Raw genomic sequence first — 19,790 nt, 5'->3', positions numbered from 1 at the left:
CTGCTGAAAAAAACGCAGAAAGCTCCTGAATGTCAATTTATCAGCTGCAGTGTACATGAGCCCTTATGATGGCTGCCTTTTATCTGTTTTTTATGATTTTATAGACAAAATTAAAAGTTTGAAACAATTTTGAAAAAAAAAATGCACAAGAAGAAAACAGCACAAACAGATGTGAACCCAGCCTTAGTAACGTGGGTGTCATTGAATATGACTATGAATATGTCAGCACAATGTACTGGTGACCTTAGTGCTGCTGCATTGCTGGCATGCACTATATGAGCAGAACACTGATTTCTACCTCTCTTGCTACATAGAGGAGAAGAAAATCTGAAGCAACCAATCAGCTTCGATCTGTGGCGTGTTCAGTTAAGCTTTGAAAAGTGAAAGCTAGAAGCTGATTGGTTGCCATGCACAGGCGCTTTCCCTCATCATGTCGCTGAGAATCCTGCCAGCTTGTGGCTTCTCATGTGGCTCCCGCCCTCTAGTGGTCAGAAGCAGCATGCCACTCATACCTAGAACTACACAGTAAGAGCGTCTGAAACTTTAGACCACAACGCCACGCCCCGTAGGCGGGTCCGGCTCGCACAGTTCTACCTAAATTCTATAGTAGGTGTGGCACATAGAAGAGCTTGTTCACATCGGAACTCGATTGGCGCATCCTGGCGTTTCCTCATCGCCCATTGGCTGTGTAGGTGACGGTAGGCGGTGTTTGCCGTGGCTGTGTGACGCTGTGACCGATCCGCTCTGTCAGTCCTCTTCTCCGCCGTCATGAACGGGGACAGCTTTACTGCTGGGGAGCAGCTAGTCTCCCCGGCCTACATCCGCCAGGGGCGGGAGGCAAGGCGCGGCCATGAGCAGCTGATAAAAATTTTGCTGGAGAAGGTGAGCGCTGACTGGCTGTCACGTGACTTGGCAAAGCATCATGGGACGTGTAGTTCTGCCGCTGGAGGCGCTGTCATGGGGCTGTGGGGGGAGCAGTGCGTCTGATAGGCTGTGTGTGGGGGGAGGCAGTGGGCCTGGTGAGTGTGTGGCTGAGGGCCAGCATGGCAGGGCTCTGCTAACAGCTGTCCATAGGAGACACATGTGACCTCATTACCCCCCCAGCTCCTCTGTAGCCACCATGCCTAGTTTATAGCCAGCCTTTACCGCTCATTTACCCCCCAGCTGCTGTATTTAGGGCCGCTTCACACTACAACATGCGTGTTCCCTGTGTTCTGGTATTGACAGTCCGTCGGTTCCAATGGGCTGCCAAACACACGGGAATGTGCAAAGGTAGTGCAAATCACACCACACCAAATGGCATGGAGCCGCAGTACCATGCGGATTGATGGGCGCAAACACGCTGCGTCTTCAGATGTGTTTGGGTGCCATTAACAATGAAATCCAGCTGAATCTCACAGGCAGCGCATTCGTGGGAGGGAAATGTGGTCAGAACACACCAAGAAAAAAATCTCTCAAAAAGGACACGTGCAGCAAAGCAATTCTGAGGCTTTTACCCTTTCCTGCTCTCAAATTACAATGCTTTGGCCAAAGCTTGGCTTTAAAAGAGAAGTTTAGGGTTTTTGTGTTTAGAAATTATACTTATCTAGGTGGATGTTGCATCTGTCCCTCTCCGGCTCTGAGAGAGAACTGAGCGATCAAACACCGCTGATCGCTCAGTGCTCTATGAGCAGAGAGCTGGTGACTGACAGTGTTGATGGGGGAATCGAGCACTTTACTTTCCTTCCACCTATAGTGGAGGGAAAGAAATTTGCATTATCTACGGCCATACACTAAAAATACAGCCTACAGTGGATATGGAAGAGAATCACCCCCTTTAAAAAAAATTTATGTTTTGTTGCTTTCCTCCCTGAAATGAAGACACAGTTTCTGTTTTTTTCCAGCTGTATTTATTCAGTGCAATTTATAACATCGGAATGAACGATATACCACCACCATGTCAGAAAATGTTTTTTAAAAACGAAGTTGGAAAAAGGATCACCCCCCTCCTAAAAATGAGTTGTAAACTCAATCGGGTGTAGCTAATCACCTTCTCAATGGCACACAAAGCCTTGTTACTTTTACTTGTGATCCGTTGTGGTTATTTTGATTAGTTCAGCATGAAAAGAGCTTTCCTGGAACATTTCAGTCCCTGATAGTGCAACTGAAGAAAACAATCAACTATGGGTAGCAAGGCACTGTGAAAAGATCTCCGGGATAAAGTTGTGGACAGGCACAAATCAGAAGATGGATACTAAAAATTTGAAAGGCTATATACTATATTATATACACTATATTGCCAAAAGTATTGGTCTGCCTGCCTTTACACGCACATTAAATTTATTGGCATCCCAGACTTAGTCCGTAGGGTCAATATTGAGTTGGCCCATCCTTTACAGCTATAACAGCTTCAACTCTTCTGGGAAGGCTGTCCACAAGGTTTAGGAGTGTGTCTATGGGAATGTGTGACCATTCTTCCAGAAGTGCATTTGTGAGGTCAGACACTGATGTCAGACGAGAAGCCCTGGCTTGCAGTCTCCTCTCTAATTCATCCCAAAGGTGTTCTATCGGGTTGAGGTCAGGACTCTGTGCAGGCCAGTCAAGTTCCTCCACCCCAAACTCGCTCATCCATGTCTTTATGGACCTTACTTTGTGCACTGGTGCGCAGTCATGTTGGAACAGGGAGGGGCCATCCCCAAAGTTGGGAGCAAAAACGTCCAAAATGTCTTGGTATGCTGACGCCTTAAGAGTCTCCTTCACTAGAACTAAGGGGCCAAGCCCAACCCCTGAAAAACAACCCCACACCATAATCCAATCCCCCCCCTCCACCAAACTTTACACTTGGCACAATGAAGTCAGGCAAGTACTGTTCTGGCAACTGCCAAATCCAGACACATCCATCGGATTGCCAGACAGAGAAGCATGATTCATCACTCCAGAGAACGCGTTTCTACTGCTCTAGAGTCCAGTGGCGGCGTGCTTTACACCACGGCATCATGTAAGGCTTGGATGCAGCTGCTCGGCCATGGAAACCCATTCCATAAAGCTCTCTATGCACTGTTGTTGTGCTAATCTGAAGGGAACTTGAAGTTTGGAGGTCTTTAGCTATTGACTCTGCAGACAGTTGGTGACTTCTGTGTACTTCAGCATGCGCTGACCCCGCTCTGTCATTTTACGTGGTCCACCACTTTGTGGCTGAGTTGCTGTTCTTCCCAGTTGCTTCCACTTTGTTATAATACCACTAACAGTTGACCATGGAATATTCAGTGGTACCACGCTTGAATACACTGAGCTCCTGAGAGTGACCCATTCTTTCACAAATGTTTGTAGAAGCAGTCTGCATGCCTAGATGTTTGATTTTATACACCTGTGGCCATGGAGGTGATTGGAACACCTGAATCCAGTGATTTGGAGGGGTGTCCCAATACTTTTGGCAATATAGTGTATATACACATTAAACTGCCACAGACACAGATCGGTGTGATCGGCTGCTTAGAAGTGACTAAATCCTCGTCATTTCCAGTTTCTGGTGTCAAACAGTGGGAGGAACAAAATGAGTTCCTCCCACTTTGTCTGGGGGAGGCGATGGCGCCGGTTGCATCTTTACCGGGCTTCGTGATCGCACAGGAGAGCCCGGTAAAGACAGCAGCTGCTGGAGGGTGGTTGGACCCCTGTCCACTGCATAGCCTCTCGGTCTACTTTTATTTAAGAGAATTACCAGCACAAAAATATGATACTGGGATCATGGTTGTAGCTGATATGCCCATTGCAGCCGGTGTACCCACTTCAATACGAGGCTGTTCTATACCTACGGCGTTATTGAAGCGGTTAAAGGATTCAAAATAGGACTTCCCTGTGTTAATCTATGTAAGGAAACTAATTGCTGGATTAGAAGAGTTACTAGCCAGCAGCATCTGTGCCAAGCATCAACATTGTGCATTCAAGTTTCTTATTTTAACTGGATTACCGAGGATGTTTTTTGTTTGTTTTTTTTTTTTTTGGGCCCTGAAATGTACTGGCTGTGATTTTAGTGTAAACCAATAAATTAATCTGGACTCTTAACATTTGGGCTGGTTCTCTTTCCATTGGTGCATGTTTTCTCCTGGTATATCCTGGGTACCCACAGGAGGGTAGCCCTGTTTGTTGTGAGCAGCCTAAACTGACCCAACGAGTTCTTCAAATATTTTTGTCTTCTCCCTATTTCATGTCCACCCACGTCAAAGTTTCAGTGCCGCTTGGATGCTTTTTTTTTACATTTTATTTTATTGATGGTTTTTATTGTCTGTGCCCCCATAAGGGAGGTTCTCCTTCTTTATTTGTCATGTTTACTATTCTCACTAAGAGTGAAAGTGAAAAAATCCAAATTTGAGGTTGTTCCTAGAACAGTAATAGAGGGGAAATCTTCAAATGAGGACTGTAGTCCTGGTAACAACTAGGGATACCCTTACTGTGGAGGGATTTCCACTCAGTCCCTGTCTTGGCTACGGGACAGAAAGTGAAGGAAAATCGTATGAGGCACAGATGGCAAAAAAAAAACATGTCAGAGGTTATAATCCTGCCTTACTGTATCCAAAATGAAAAAAAAAAGTTCTGTCTTTAGTTCTAATTTAACAACTAGTGAGAGGTGGCTTCTGTCACATCTGTAGTCCTAGTAGGAATAGCCTACAACAGGTGATTTTCCTCTTGTCTTTGGATATGTGAACAGCAGTTTTTTTTTTTTTCTAGTTTTACAGACCTTCCTGTGACTGGTATATTAACCTGTCCATTCTTTTCTCCTCAGGGAAAATGTCCACTAGAAGCTTGGGATGAAAGCACCATTGAACTTTTTCTGCAGGAGTTGGCTGTGATGGACAGCAACAATTTCCTTGGCAATTGTGGTGTTGGAGAGCGAGAGGGAAGAGTTGCCAGCAGCATGGTTGCCCGTCGACATTATCGGTACGGCCAGCTATAAAAGTATTGATTCATACCTCTGCAGTTCCGATGAGGTGCATTTTACTTGCTTCACCATTGAACTTTATGTAACCGGATTTGCATATGAGGTTTGATGAAGGCACATTAAGGATGCATACAAGCAGATAATTTTTTTTTTGATACTGCACCTAAAACACACTAGTGTAAACAGGTCCTTAACCTATATGGGCTAGTTAATATTTCAAAACTGGCAAGGAAGGCTAACCAATGGCTTACTCAGTAGCTACACTTTTACACTGAGTGCTATAAATAAGCCCCATTTAATTGTTATATACCCTGCTAAAAGTGTTTAGGCTTTTTCTTGAGCAGCCAGGAAGGCTCAAAGTCTACGGTACCCAAATAATAGTCTCAGCTAGAAAGTAGACATATTCCTCTTTTTAGTTTTGGTCAGAGAGGCACCTTGCCTAAAGATTTAAGAATATGTACACCCTCACCTTGTAAGACAAGCAATTCAGTTTAAAATAGAAATTTAGGCAAAACATTTATGTATTCATAACATTAAAAACATAAACATAAAAACATTATAAATGACCCTTTTCTATAAGTGACCACATACTCTCTGTTCTCAGCTGCAAAAGGACCTCACAGAGGAGAAACATCAGTACATTGATCTTCTCCGTGAATAACTGGGTGGGTTGGGAGTGTGGCGGCACAAGCCCGTTCATTGGATTAGCTCCCAGTACAGCCAGAAAACTGACCACTTTGTGCTTTCGTGCCTAGTGAGGTTGGTTTTTAATTGGAAAGCAGAGGACCTGGCAGAAACGCCAGGGATTTTACACAAAGGAAGCGATACAAAGAGAAGAGCATACTTTTTATATACAAGTATAGCTGACACATATCAGGAATTGGAAATGTTGGGTTTACATTCTTTAAGTATGTTTGAATTTCAGAAGCATTTGAAGGCTGAGCTATAGAATTGTCTAAATAAATCTGGTTCCTCAAGCCACCTTTAAAATATTTTGCAGAGATACTTAATGACTCTGTTATGAAAGAAATAAAAGGGCTGCTATAGCTGTCCTCCTTTTTACAATGCTAGGTGCCTGGCTATGTTTGACTTCACTATATTTGTCACATACCCAGAACATGCAATTTTCTTGTCTCTATATTTGTTCCTGGTGAGCACTGAAGCAAAAGCATGCGCATGATTACCAGGCAAATGGCATCCTGGGAAGAATAGATTAAGAATGGCAGAATAAGAATTATTTTCTTGTGACAGATTTTCTTTAAAGGGAACTTGCCAAGGTGGATTTATAGGAATCACCATTGCTGACTTGTTTCTGAAGGTACATGTAACATACTACTGATTGCATGACTTTTTTGCACAACATACAGATGGCTGCTCCACTGTGCAATGTATATTATATACTTTTGTCTGTTTTATGTTGGGCGGGAGTGGGGTGCAGTAAGAGTCTCTCTTACAAAAAAGAGAGATTTTTTTTTTATCATGTTTTCCCAGCCACCCACCCACCAGTGAAAGACAGATCTCTCATGCACAGTGAAAGCAGATAAGTGATCTGCCTCTCATTACTCTTGTAAACTCATTACAGTACAGTCTTATCTTGAAGGGTTACCTACTGACACTTACATACACAGATGTACATGCTGCTCCTGTACCATCACTCATAGCTTCCTTCTCCTTCCACTACCCTGTGAATGGTCTGCTACCCACTCTGCCTTCCAAACTGATTCTGAGGTGGGCCCCACTCATACTGTTCTCAGATGCTCCCTGGAAGCACACTCCAGATGAATGGAAGTACCAGAGTTATCCAGGAAGTGATGTATTTTTTCTGTGTGTATATTAGTGCTTCCCTAGCTTGCAGCTTTCCACTGTAGTGCAGACATCCTCTGGCCTGCCAGTAGGCACACTATTCACATTAGAGAGGCTTGTGAGGACCTACTGGATGGAGGATCCTCCCATGGGCCAGAATGCATGCTGCAGGGCTGTCATTCTTTTTGTTTAATTAATTAGAAGCCAGTAGCCTGAAACATGTATGTGCACTCTGGGTGCCCCAATACCAAATGTATGGTTCTTTGTGCCAGAAGTAACTGGGTAGTGAAGGATCAGTATAACAACCCTGCAAACCTACATGGACAGCCTCCATATCTCTTTTCACAGGTTATTTTTAAGAGTGAGCACCGGCAGAAAATAAAATATCCATTGCTCCCTATTAACCTCCCTGGCAGTCTGATTATGTCCATATATCTGTGCTCAAAGCAGTACATTTTTTTTGCATGGAAATATGTATTTTTTTTTATTGTAGGCCTGTAATTTTTAGGAATAACTCACTGAAATCTGTCCGAACAGGAGTCTAGTAAACATTCCGGGTAGGATAAAACTTGAAACACAAAATCATAAATTATAATTTAATAAATAATCATAAAAAATAATAATATAATAATACATTTAATTCAATAATATAATCAAACCAAAAACACTTAAATTTGAAATATAGCGCCAAGTTCGCACATCACTGAGCAAATTCGCAAAATCGTTTTCAGTGTCTGATGACGAATTTCCCCATGAATCATTATCGCTCAATTCTGCAAGTGGTTCTGATTTACTATCGCTGTTCTCTAGCTGGTCTAAAACCACTTTTGACATAAAGGGTCGCTTTTTGGACACCATGGACATTTCTCAGTTTCCAGGCAGAAAGAACAGTAAAAATGCAGGCAGGGCACAGGACAAAGCACTCGGGACAAAATGTATGTGAAATGGTTTGATACAGTAATGTTATACTATGTGATTTGAGTGAATTTAGTGAATGTCTCTTTTTGTCATTTTCAAATTTCCCGCCGTTCCGTCCCCCGTACATCCCGACGCTTGCAGGGGATGGAACCCAGATGACAGATGCCGGCATCCGCCGGATTACATTGCCGGGGACACTGCAGGAGGGACATCGCGGGAGCGTAGGACAAGGTAAGTGATCGAGGGATCGCGGAGCAGCGCCGCATGGTAAGCCCAAGTGTAGCTCAGGGTTACCGCTTGTGGTACTGAAACTTTACCCTGAGCTACACTCGGGAATACCGCCAGGGAGGTTAAAGGTTTATTAAAAGAATTACATGTCATTTAAAGTGATGGATTTTTTTTTTAAACAAACATGGTATACATACCTGCTCTGTTTAATGGTTTTGTACAGAGTAGCCCTGATCCTCCTCTTCTCGGGTCCCCTGCTGGTGCTCCTGGCTCCCCCCCCCCCTTCTTGAGTGATCCAGCCGCTTGTTATGGGGGCACTCATGCGCACTCAATCCCAAGCTGCACTCTGTGTGTCCATTGACATACAGTGCAGCTCGGTCCCACCCCCCGTTCTCTTCTCACAGGCTGTGATTGACAGCTGCAGGAGCCATATCCATTGAGGAGAGCGGAGAGCCGCTACTTTCAGGCGCAGGGAGTATCAAAATCAGGCTTAGGTAAGTATGGGCGGGGGGGGAGAACCGCACACAGAAGGTTTTGTATCTTAATGCATACAATGCATTAACAGGAAACCTTCTGCCTTTAGAAACACTTTAAAGTGGTAGTAAACTGCAGCTAAAAAACCCTGCAAGGCAATTGCATAATTTGCTAGAATGCATCGCATATATATGAAATACCTATGTTAGAGCGAAGCCCTCCAGCAGTGCGCTGTCACTGTTGACAGGGCTTTCATCTTCTTCTGGTCTTACTTCTGGGATTTTGAGCTCCGGCCATTTGACTGGCCAAGTTGCGCTGATGTCACATCACGGTCCATGGCACAGTACTCTGAAGATACGGCACAGGTATGCCATTCCTTCACAGTGCGTGTGCCAGTTGTCAAAAGTAGAGAATATCTCCTAAACATGCACCGTTTATTATAAGTTTATGTATATGTAAAAATCACAACGCGGACATTACTACCTCTTTAAGTACAAGTCGCACCTCAGTTCTGTCTTCTTATAAGTGTTCCTTAGAGCATAAAACTACAGAAGAGCGCCAAAATGAGATTTATAAAAGTTCAAATTGCTTCAATGGTTCACACATAAATATGTTGGCTCTTTCTTGCTGAACCATTAACGTAATTTGGACTCACATTTCCGTCTGACTCTCCTGTGGTTTTATGTTTTGGTGACTTTGAGTACCCACTAGAGGGTAGCAGTGTTCTATGCGGGCTGCATAAACAGAGCCAGTGAGTTCTATAATACTTTCTTTGCTCTGTACAAATTAGTGTTCCAAGTCTCAGCACCTCTTGGATGTCCTTTCTGAATTCAGGTACACTTCCCACAATCAACAATAGAGCTCAGATTGGGAGGTGGAGGGGCAGCACTGTGAGCTGGACAGGTTTTACTGCATGGCCTAGTGCTTTCAAACAAACACTGGAAGCTTGTTGACAGGAGGAGAGGTCAGAGTGATGGTACTGACATGTGATGTTTGTTGACCAGTCTGCAAGTCGGTAGCAGGTTAGTGGATAAGAAACACTGCTGTGGAAGAGTGCTATGACACCAACATATCTGAATGGTCTGGCATGGGTGCCTGGATGACAAGTCTGGCTGAACACTAATAAAAAATGTTGATGGGCAAGACATAAAATGTGCAATTTTAGCTATGTTTTTAGCTGTTTGTCTGAAGTTCAGATTTGACAGCAGCACTTCTTCCGTAGAAGCTATGTTGCTGACATTTGTCTTTCTTTTCTGCACTGTAGCAGATGTGACTTCACCCCAGAGGATTATTCTATCCCGAGGGGTATTGTACCTGAGAACCCAGACCGCTGAGTCACGGCTTGCAGTCTCTCCTGAGAACATTGGCTGTTTACATTTATTGGAAAAATATATCATCTGTCATGACTGATTCCGTCTGAGTCATTCCAAGAGTTTCAAGTCATTTTTTTGTTATCTGCAGACTCATCCACGGGATTGGAAGATCAGGAGACATCGCCGCCGTACAACCGAAAGCTGCAGGCTCCAGTCTCTTAAATAAGCTAACCAATTCACTGGTGCTGGATGTGCTAAAAATTGCAGGCAGGTGGATTTGCAAATTCCATTTCAAATCATGTCAAAGTGCCGTACGATGACAAAGGGTTCATTACAGTTCTGACTTACAATTACAGGTGTGCGAACTGCAACAAGCTGCTTTGTGGTTCCCATGGCAACTGGGATGAGCTTAACCCTGTGCTTTCTGACACTTCGACATAAAAGGCCAAAAGCAAAGTACATCATTTGGCCACGGATAGACCAGAAATCTTGTTTCAAGTCTATGATCACTGCAGGTAAATTGTAAAATGTTAATCTCTAGGTAATGAGTTGTGTATGGCTGACAAAAGCCAATGTCTGCTGGCTACTTTGTAACGGTTAATGAGAGAAATATGAAGGCTGCCACTGCTGACCTTTCCCAAAAAGGCAAGTTATCTGGCCATTGTCATGCTGATAGTTCGACTTGACTCCTTTGAACTGCTGACCTGGAATTGGCACACAATCAGACTCTTCTTCACCTTTCATATGCTATATTCCTGTCCCAGGTCTTAAGCTAACCATATACAACTCAAATTTTAGCAGATTTCTGCAGATTGGGTGAAACGTGAGCTGTGGATGGCCCTGTTGGCACCACTTGGCTTGACTATCATTGATTAAAAAAATCGAAGGAGCTGAGTGAAAAATTAAAGTGGTTCTAAAGTCAAGAGGTTTTTTTACCTTAATGAATTTCATGCATTAAGGTAAAAACCTTCCACTTGCTGATTCTTTCCTCTGCTCCCTAAACAATTCCCTGAGTCATCTCTTGATCCATTTCTGTGCCCATCTGCAGCAGTGCTAGCCTCTTTCCCTGCTCTGACAGGATAGACTAAGAGCAGTGGTAGCCATTTGCCCCCATTGCTATCAGTGAAATCCAGTAAGGAGGAAGCAGGGGGGTGTGGTTGAGCCGCACTGTTTGTGTCTATGGATGTACACATCCATGCTTGGGAGCATACCCACACGTGTGCCCATATAGCAACTGGAAGGAAGCAAGAAAAGGAAGAGTGGACAGTGCTGGCAGGGGACCTGAGGAGTGGAGGTAAGAGGCCACTATGTGCAATATCCTTGCATTAAGCAGGTAAGTATAAACCTGTTTTTTTATTTTAGAATAAAATTATGAAAAATTCAAACCTTTTATCACCAGGGTTATCAGAATTGGCTGTCCCCACTGGAAGAGTTCCCTTTTATTCCTGTTTTCTTTTACCTTCACCTTCTATGAGAACGGTAAACAGCAAAAATAAAGAGGGTGAATCTCCCTAACGGGGCACAGACAACAATAAAGGTCTGACGAGTTCTGATATCTCTCCATGCTGTGCAAAAACAAAACAAAAAAAAGTTTTTTGCCTTTCATGACACTATAACTTACCACATACCCAGCATGACCCCCCCCCCCCCCTCCAGTAGATTTACCAGTATAACCCCCTCATGGATGTTTTTTGCTCTACATCTTCTGCAAATATAAAGCCAAGCAGGTGCAGTTTCTTTATTACTAAATTCAGCAAACAATAAAATTGGGAATCCAACTGAGTGAGAAAAAGGTGGAAAATTGGACACTACTGTTGTGTATGTTGTACTGTGCTAGAGGAGGATGCTGATTTGGTTTTTTGCATCCACCTAAAAGAAAAAAAAAATAGACCAAGTGGCCTGGTGCTTTCTAAAGCTGGCCATAGGTGGATTGAAATTCAGCCGGTTCAGCAGGTACTGGCCAAATTTTGATCAATGTGTGGTTGTTGACAGAAGACAATTGATGGATCGACTTCTGTAGTTTTGGAATTATGGAAAACTTGTTGACCTGAAGCTGGAGAGTTCTTGCTGTCAGAATACTGTCTCAGCGGGAGGTTGATTCCTTCATCTACCTGGTGGATAGAAGAATCTTTTCGTCCTATATGTGGATAGCTTTACACTGATTTTGAACCTGTAGTGTATTGTATCCCAGAGAGAACAGTTTCTGATGGATTTTTGGAAATTGGCTATAATGCCTTGAAGTCTTTGAGATTAAAGCTGTACTCTGGGATAGGTACCCACTTGTGTCAGAATACAGTCATCAGTGGCTGCAGCCACTGATTGCCAGAAGATTTTCTTACATGTCCCTTTGACAGAACTCAATTTAATATTTGACTTCTGTTGAGTAGAGGAGGCCACACACTGATGGAAATTTAGCTGGTCCAACAGGGACCAGCCGGATTTCCCATGAGTGTGTGCCCCTCCTGAGTCTGGACTGGCTGAGTGAGAGCCAACAGCGGACTTTAGCCTGCTATCGTCTGAATACAGGTCACAGCAGTGCAAAACTAAGCGCACGCCTGTGACGCTCCAGAAAATCTGGCCAAAAGAGTTTTAGCCCTATTTCTCCTTTTAAATGCCTTTAAAACTTCATGAAATTATCTTACAAGTCAGCAAGTGAAATTACCTAAAATCCTTGCTGATCCAACACACAGCTGGGAAAAATTAAATCATACCTGTGTAAAGCTGGCAAATTAATAATTAATTATTATTTTTTTATTTTCATCAGCCAGTGACAAAAAAGAACTGACTCTTCCTTCCACACAAGCAAGGTGGATAGAGGAATCCTCTCCATTGAGACCTTGTATTCTGACAGCGTGATCAACATGGATTGCAGTCTGGCCGGTCCCTGTTGAACTGGGCCAATTCGATCCATCTATGGCCAGCTTAAAGAGTGTCTGCTCTGTAAGCTAATGGGTGGTAGAGGAATGTTTTCGCTTGGCATCACAGGATGTACAGTAATGCAGGTGTCTTGTGACTTGTTCACTACATCATGAACTAGTGTTTTATGCTTTCGTAAAGGTTTTGAGCCTGTAGTGATTGAGAATGTGCTGGAAGGGGATGAGCTACGCACAGATCTGAACAGGGTAGAATCTCGAATCCAGGAACTTGGAGCAGAGAACATTCTGTGTGTTCACTCCACTACATCATGCTTCGCTCCTCGTGTACCTGACAGGTAGGATATCATTGTGACCTCTCCACTGATTAAAGGATATACAAAAACAAAAGTTTTATATATTGCAGATTACAAATCATTAGATTTGGTGAATGCATTTGTTTTCTGTGTTTTTTGCCTTTATTTGTACACTGTTTTCTGGCCAGTAACACACTTCCTATCATAAGCAGCCCATAGATGATTTTGTTTTTTTCATTCAACTAGTGGGTTGAACGAAAAGAAGGTACCTAATTCCCCCATCCACACATTCTAGGTGATTGGGGGAATCACTCCTGCTGAGCTATTGTATTCTGACTTCCCCTCCATCAGAATACACTGATCAGCACTGCCGGCTATAGCCAGCAGTGCTGATCGAGCAACATTTATCTGACAGGTAGGGTGCTGAGGTAGATCAGGGAATACAGGAAAAACGGCTTACCAGTCCTTACTTCTGTTTTTGTCAGTCCATCCCAAACTATGATTGGAAAACTGATAACCCATACTTGCGTTGGGAAGTATATCAAATGTAGGCTCCTTTCTGTCTCTCAAATACAAAAAGCCTGTATAAAAAAAAAAAGTCAGTGCTGAATAGTTTCTCTTAGTTGTCAGTTAGATTCAAAGCTGCCTTAAGGCTTAAAATAAGATAACCTGACCTTCTGATATTAGCACGGCTTCGGTGTTTGCTGCTTAGCATTAGTAATTTACTGTTGCATGGAATTGCTATTTTTATATAAGTTTCTAGAAGTGTACAAATACTTTATTTAATAAATGTATGGGAATACTTAACAAATTAAACTCCTTGTGCTTTGTTTAGGCTGGAAGAATTGGCAGAGATCTGTGCCAAGTATGATGTTCCACACATTGTGAATAATGCCTATGGTGTTCAATCTTCAAAATGTATGCATCTAATCCAGCAGGTATTACCACTAATGGGATTATTATTCGGTGTGACGCACTAGTAAATGTTACCTATATACAATGACTTGTATTTTCATGTCATGAGTAATGATTCTTATAGAATTTCAATAGATTTCCAAGGGTAAGCTAAATACAGTCCCCCTGGAGACCTCCCTGTGTATGCATGTTTACAGTGGTATTTGTACAAGTGCAGCTTGCGGACTAAGTGAATTGGGAGATGGGAGAGGAAGGACACGATGGAATGGTCTGCAGCAATTTAGTTTCGGCATACTTTAATCTAGAGAGAACATGTCTTAAAGAGTAAAAACTGATTTTAAATTCTAATGTATAACTTTGCATGTATGCAATTTTCTGTAGCTATCTGGGAGCATTTGTATACATGGAAATATTAGAAATTTCAAATATGCAGACCTGCTTAAAAAGTATAAATACCCTCACTCAAATAATGTTTTTGTTGACTTTCTCAAAAAATTTAGTGTATGTCCAGCTAAAACATTTCTAGTTTTAGAGTGGGAAATGGTTAGAACTCCTGTCAGGCTTGTGTGACCAACAGGGGTAACACCCTCCATATGAGAGCATTTGCCTGTGGAAGTATGAGCATCGCTTTACAGATGCAGTAGAGGGATTGTCACAGATGGGGCTACTTGGCAATCTCAGGGAGTTTCCTTGATGTGTACTGGTTTATATTGTGAATAACCAGCTGAGGACTTTTTAAATTTGAAAGCAATTCTTTTATGCATAGAGGGGTCCTCAGTGTTGCAGATCACCACTTTCCTGCTTTTGTGTTGACCCACATTGGGGAGGGCTGTAGTTAGATGTTGTGGCATGCGTCACATTCATAGTAATATGCACACCTATACCTCTTAATTTCTGAAGTTTTCTGCGAAGAGCATTGAGAACTAATTAAGCTTTGATCCTGCTATGAACATTAATTTTGTGAATCAATTGTGGTGAAATATGTATACCCATGAATGTAATAGTGAAATGAATATAATATAGAACAGTAGCAGGTGCTGTCTCTATATGCAGTTTGTCTTATGCAAAGGGGGATTTTGTACTATGTGGCATCCTTTTTAATGATGGTTTATGGCTGTCATTAAAAAAATATTTAATGACATACAGTACATAAACCATTGTTTAATTTATGCATAACATCTGTATGGATGTGGTGTTGCCAGTCACCCATCAATCCAATCAGTGTTATGTTTATTAATCCCTGTCAGGTTTTAACTGCTATCCTTGGCTCCTTTACCCTAAAGCCGACCATAGATATACCTGCTGAGTTTAGATCCATCTATTGGCAGGCTGGTTGTACTGAAGTTGATCCATCAATCGACCTTGGTACAACCAGCATGTCTGATTTTTGCAAGCGAATACTGCCAGCTGCTATAACTGCCAGCAGTAATCATTGTATTCTGCTGCCAGGGAAGGCTCCCTGCTGGCAGAACACAATGGCACTGCTGGAGGGAATTCCCATCAACACTGACTGTTGATGGGGAATTAGAGTGGTTTTCTTTCCTGCAACCCATGGTTGCAGGCAGACTCACCATCGGGGGGGGGGGGGGGGGGGCAGTCCATACAAATTTAGGGGGCCCGGGCCCAACCAACGGGGCCGAGACCCGGCACAGAGGATGCGGAGCCCAGGTGCTGAGAGTAGGGATACGGGGAGGGAACCCACGACAAGTTCAGTGACACAAGACAGCAGCAGCTAGAGATGGCATGACTGAGGTGGCTGAGGATGGAGATTAAGCCTCTTCCAGTAGCTGAGCAGGACTACCTGGGAGAAGATCCAGGTGGCATAGTACAGACTGGTGGTGCTGGATGAGAAATAGCAGCTGAATCAGCAGTATGCCAAGCTGTAGTTTGAGATTGTTCGGGGGGAGCTGGAGCAACTCAAAGAGGTGAGAGAGGGACCGGGGAACAGGAGTCATATATATTATTTATATTTATTTATTGATATAATAATCTCTATCACACCAAAGAGGTGAGAGAAGGTCCGGGGGACGGGGATCATATACAGTTGGGTTCATATATATTTGGACACAGGCACAATTTTCATACTTTTGGCTCTGTATGCCACCAGAATAAATTAAAATGAAACAATCCAAATGGTGCAGACTTTCAGCTTTAATTCAAGGGGTTGAACATGAATATCAAGTACAAATTTTAAGAACTGCAACCATTTTTATACACAGTCCCTCCATTTTCAGGGACTCAAATGTAATTAGACAAATTAATATAATCATAAATAAAATGTTAATTTTTAATATTTTGTTGAGAATCCTTTGCTGGCAATGACTGCCTGAAGTCTGGAATCCATGGACATTACCAAAGACTGGGTCTCCTCCCTTCTGATGCTGTGCCAGGGTCTAACTGCAACTGTCTTCAGTTGTTCTATGTGGGTCTTTCTGCCTTTAGTTTTGCCTTCAGCAAGTGAAATTTATGCTCCATTGGGTTGAGATCAGGTGATTGATTCGGCCATTTCAGAATATTCCACTTCTTTTCCTTCAAACTCCTGGGTTGCTTTTGCAGTGTGTTTTGGATTATTGTCCATCTGTATTGTGAAGCGCTGTCCAATCAGCTTTGCTGCATTTGGCTGAATCTGGGCTGACAGTATGTTGTGAATGGGTTTTTCCTTTAACATAGGATCCTGCGATCAACCACCACTGTTGTTGTCCGGGGATGTCCATGCCTTTTTTATGTTGCGGTGCTCACCAGTGCATTCTTCTTTCCTCAGAATGTACCAGACTGTTGATTTGGCCACTCCTACTGTTGCTGCTATTTCTCTAATGGATTTGTTTAGTTTTGGAAGCCTTACAATGGCCTGTTTCACCTGCTTGGACAGCTACTTTGAACGCATGATGTAGGTTCACATCAATAGATTCCAAATGCAAATACCACATTTAGAATCAACTCCAGACCTTTAACCTGCTTAATTGATGAAGAAATAATGGAGTAGCCCACACCTGGCCATGCTTTTGAATCGTCCAATTACTTTTGGTCCCTTGAAAAAGGGGGACGGCTACTCTTAAAAGCTGTAATTCCTAAACCCTTCCTCCAATTTGGATGTACATACCCTCAAATTAAAGCAGAGAGTGTGCTCTTTCAGTCCATATTATATAGCTATAGCTTGAATATGTTTTAGTAAATACCTGAAAAAAAACTAAAATTGTGCCTGTGTCCAAATATATATAGACCTAACTGTGTATATGTGTAATATATACTGTACACAGTGCATCCAGAAAGTTCTCACAGCACTTAACTTTTGCCACATTTTGTTATAGCTTTATTCCAAAATAGATTAAATTCATTTTTTCCTCAACATTCTACAAACAATACCCCATAATGCCAATCTGAAAGAAGTTTGTTTTTAAATCTTTGCAATTTATTAAAAAAAAAAACGAAAAAAAAAAAAACACGTACATAAGTATTCACAGCCTTTGCCATGAAAATTGAGCTCTAGTGCATCCTGTTCCCACTGATCCTTGAGATGTTTCCACAACTTGATTGGAGTCCACCTGTAGGAAATTCAGTTGATTGGACATGATTAGGAAAGGCATAAACCTGTCTATATAAGGTCCCACAGTTCCAGTGCATGTCAGAGCACAAACCAAGCTATGAAGTCCAAGGAATTGTACGTAGACCCCCGAGACAGGATTGTATCAAGGCACAGATCTGGGGAAGGGTACAGAAAAATTTCTGCAGCATTGAAGGTCCCAGTGAGCACAGTGGCCTCCATCATCCATAAATGGAAGAAGTTTGGAACCACCAGGAATCTTCTTAGAGCAAGCACCTGGCCAAAATGAGCGATCGAGGGAGAAGGGCCTTAGTCAGGGAGGTAATCAAGCACCTCTTGATCACTCTGAAAGAGCTCCAGCGTTTCTCTGTCTAGAGAGGAGAACCTTCCAGAAGAACAACCATCTCTGCAGCACTCCACCAATCAGGCCTGTATGATAGAATGGCCAGACGGAAGCCACTGCTCCGTAAAAGGCAAATGGCAGCCCGCCTGGAGTTTGCCAAAAGGCAACTGAGGGACTCTGACCATGAGAAACAAAACTCTCTGGTCTGATGAAACAAAGATTGAACTCTTTGGCCTGAATGCCAAGCATCATGTCTGGTGGAAACCAGGCTCCACTCACCACCTGGCCAATACCATCCCTACAGTGAAGCATGGTGGTGGCAGCATCATGCTGTGGTGATGTTTTTCAGCGGCAGGAACTGGGAGACTACTCAGGATCGAAGGAAAGATGCATGCATCAATGTACAGAGACATCTTTGATGAAAAGATGTTCCAGAGCGCTCTGGACCTTAGACTGGGGCGACGGTTCATCTTTCAACAGGACAACAACCCTAAACACACAGCCCACATAACAAAGGAGTGGCTACGGACCAACTCTGTGAATGTCCTGGCAGTGGCCCATCCAGAGCCCAGACTTGAACCTAAGTGAACATCTCTGGAAAGATCTGAAAATGTCTGTGCACCAATGCTCCCCATCCAACCTGATGGAGCTTGAGAGGTACAGCAAAGAAAAATTGGAGAAATTGCCCAAAAATAGGTGTGCCAAGCTTGTAACATCATACTCAAAACGACTTGAGGCTGTAATTGGTGCTAAAGGTGCTTCAACTAAGTATTGAGCAAAGGCTGTGAATATTTATGCACGTGTTTTTTTTTTTTTTTTTTTTTTTTTTTTTTTTAATTTTTTATAAATTGCAAAGATTTCAAAACTAACATAATCTCAATACCCCCTCTCCCCTCCTTGGTCAGTCCCTTTCTCACCTCAAGACCAAGGAGGTGAGAGAGGGACTGGGGGGCATATATCAGACCAAGGGGTTACTGCATCCCATACCATACTAGGGTTATATACCATACGTACACTGCCGTCACGTTCAAGATCAAGGAGGTGAGAGGGGAACCAGGGGGCATTTAGTGTATTTACCATACGCTGCCATCATATACTATTACTGGGGGCGCAAATATATTATATATATATATATATATATATATATATATATACCAAGGAGGTGAGATGGGGACTGGGGGGGCACTGCATCATATACTATACCAGGGTCATATACCATACATACACTGCCAACATATACCAGAACAAGGAGGTGAGAGGACTGAGGGGGTCATATATACCATACATACCATATCAAGGAGGTGAGAGAGGGGAGACCCAGGGGACATATGCCATACTATGCATACCAGACCCAGGAGGTGAGAGGACCAGGGATATATAATACTATACATACTGCACACTGCTGAATATATGGGGATGTCTCTTTGCTGAATATTATTATTATACCGGATTTATATAGCGCCAACAGTTTGCTCAGCACTTTACAATAGAACGGGAGACAATACAGTAACAATACAGTTCAATACAAGAGGGATTTGAGGGCCCTGCTCTCCTTGGAGCTTACAATCTAGGAGGGTATGAGGATATCTCTTTGCTGTATTGGATTCATTTTCGTATGTTAAGTGGTAAGGGTGTTAAAATAAAAATGGGTGCACTGAAGGACTCGATGGGATGGCTAGTGGGTAGGCCCTGGGGAATGTTGGTGGTCAGGGCCGGAAGGGGGGGTGCCAGGTATAAGGTTGTGTAAAGGGCCCCAACATTTCTATTGGCTGCCCTGGTTGCAGGAAGGAAAATCACATCATCTATGGCTTGCTTTACTTTCCCTCTAGCTGAAAATAGTTACCAGACTGGAAGCAAGCAGAACTGTCCAGCAGCAATACAGACAAAAATTAATATAGAAGGAGAAGTGTAGAATCCCTGTCAGATTTTTAATTTGTTCCTGCAGACTTTCTCTATGGAAAAATCTTTGTCAGCAGGTAGGCACGTGAAGGGAAGTCTTTCTGATGGAGACCTGGGTAGCAGCATTTTTAATCCTTCCCTGTTCTGTTCAAAACTATTAAGTTAGTTTATGGCTTGAAGAACTTTAAAATGCACTTGTAGACTTAAAAATGACCTGTACCAAACTCTGTTCACACTTACTCTTATTTTGCTGTGTTCCACTGTTCAGCAGC

General features: G+C 42.9%; 1 protein-coding gene across 1 annotated transcript in view; it reads left to right on the top strand.

The window, feature by feature from the left end:
* Nucleotides 1–619: 619 nt before the first annotated feature.
* Nucleotides 620–19,790, top strand: part of SEPSECS (Sep (O-phosphoserine) tRNA:Sec (selenocysteine) tRNA synthase) — a 63,660-nt gene continuing 44,489 nt past the window's right edge. The window contains exons 1-6 of the mRNA XM_089660031.1: nt 620–882; nt 4,760–4,914; nt 9,800–9,918; nt 10,008–10,166; nt 12,709–12,862; nt 13,656–13,758. Coding sequence (XP_089516157.1) covers nt 769–882; nt 4,760–4,914; nt 9,800–9,918; nt 10,008–10,166; nt 12,709–12,862; nt 13,656–13,758 — 804 coding nt within the window. The 5' untranslated portion in view covers nt 620–768. The remainder of the gene's footprint in view (nt 883–4,759; nt 4,915–9,799; nt 9,919–10,007; nt 10,167–12,708; nt 12,863–13,655; nt 13,759–19,790) is intronic.

This window comes from Staurois parvus, unplaced genomic scaffold (genome assembly GCF_062004578.1).
Source record: "Staurois parvus isolate SC_StPar_1 unplaced genomic scaffold, SC_StPar_1.0 ptg001199l, whole genome shotgun sequence".
In the NCBI taxonomy this organism is placed as follows: Eukaryota; Metazoa; Chordata; class Amphibia; order Anura; family Ranidae; genus Staurois; species Staurois parvus.
Note: the sequence above shows the minus strand (reverse complement) of the source record. Positions and strands in the feature narration are given on the sequence as shown.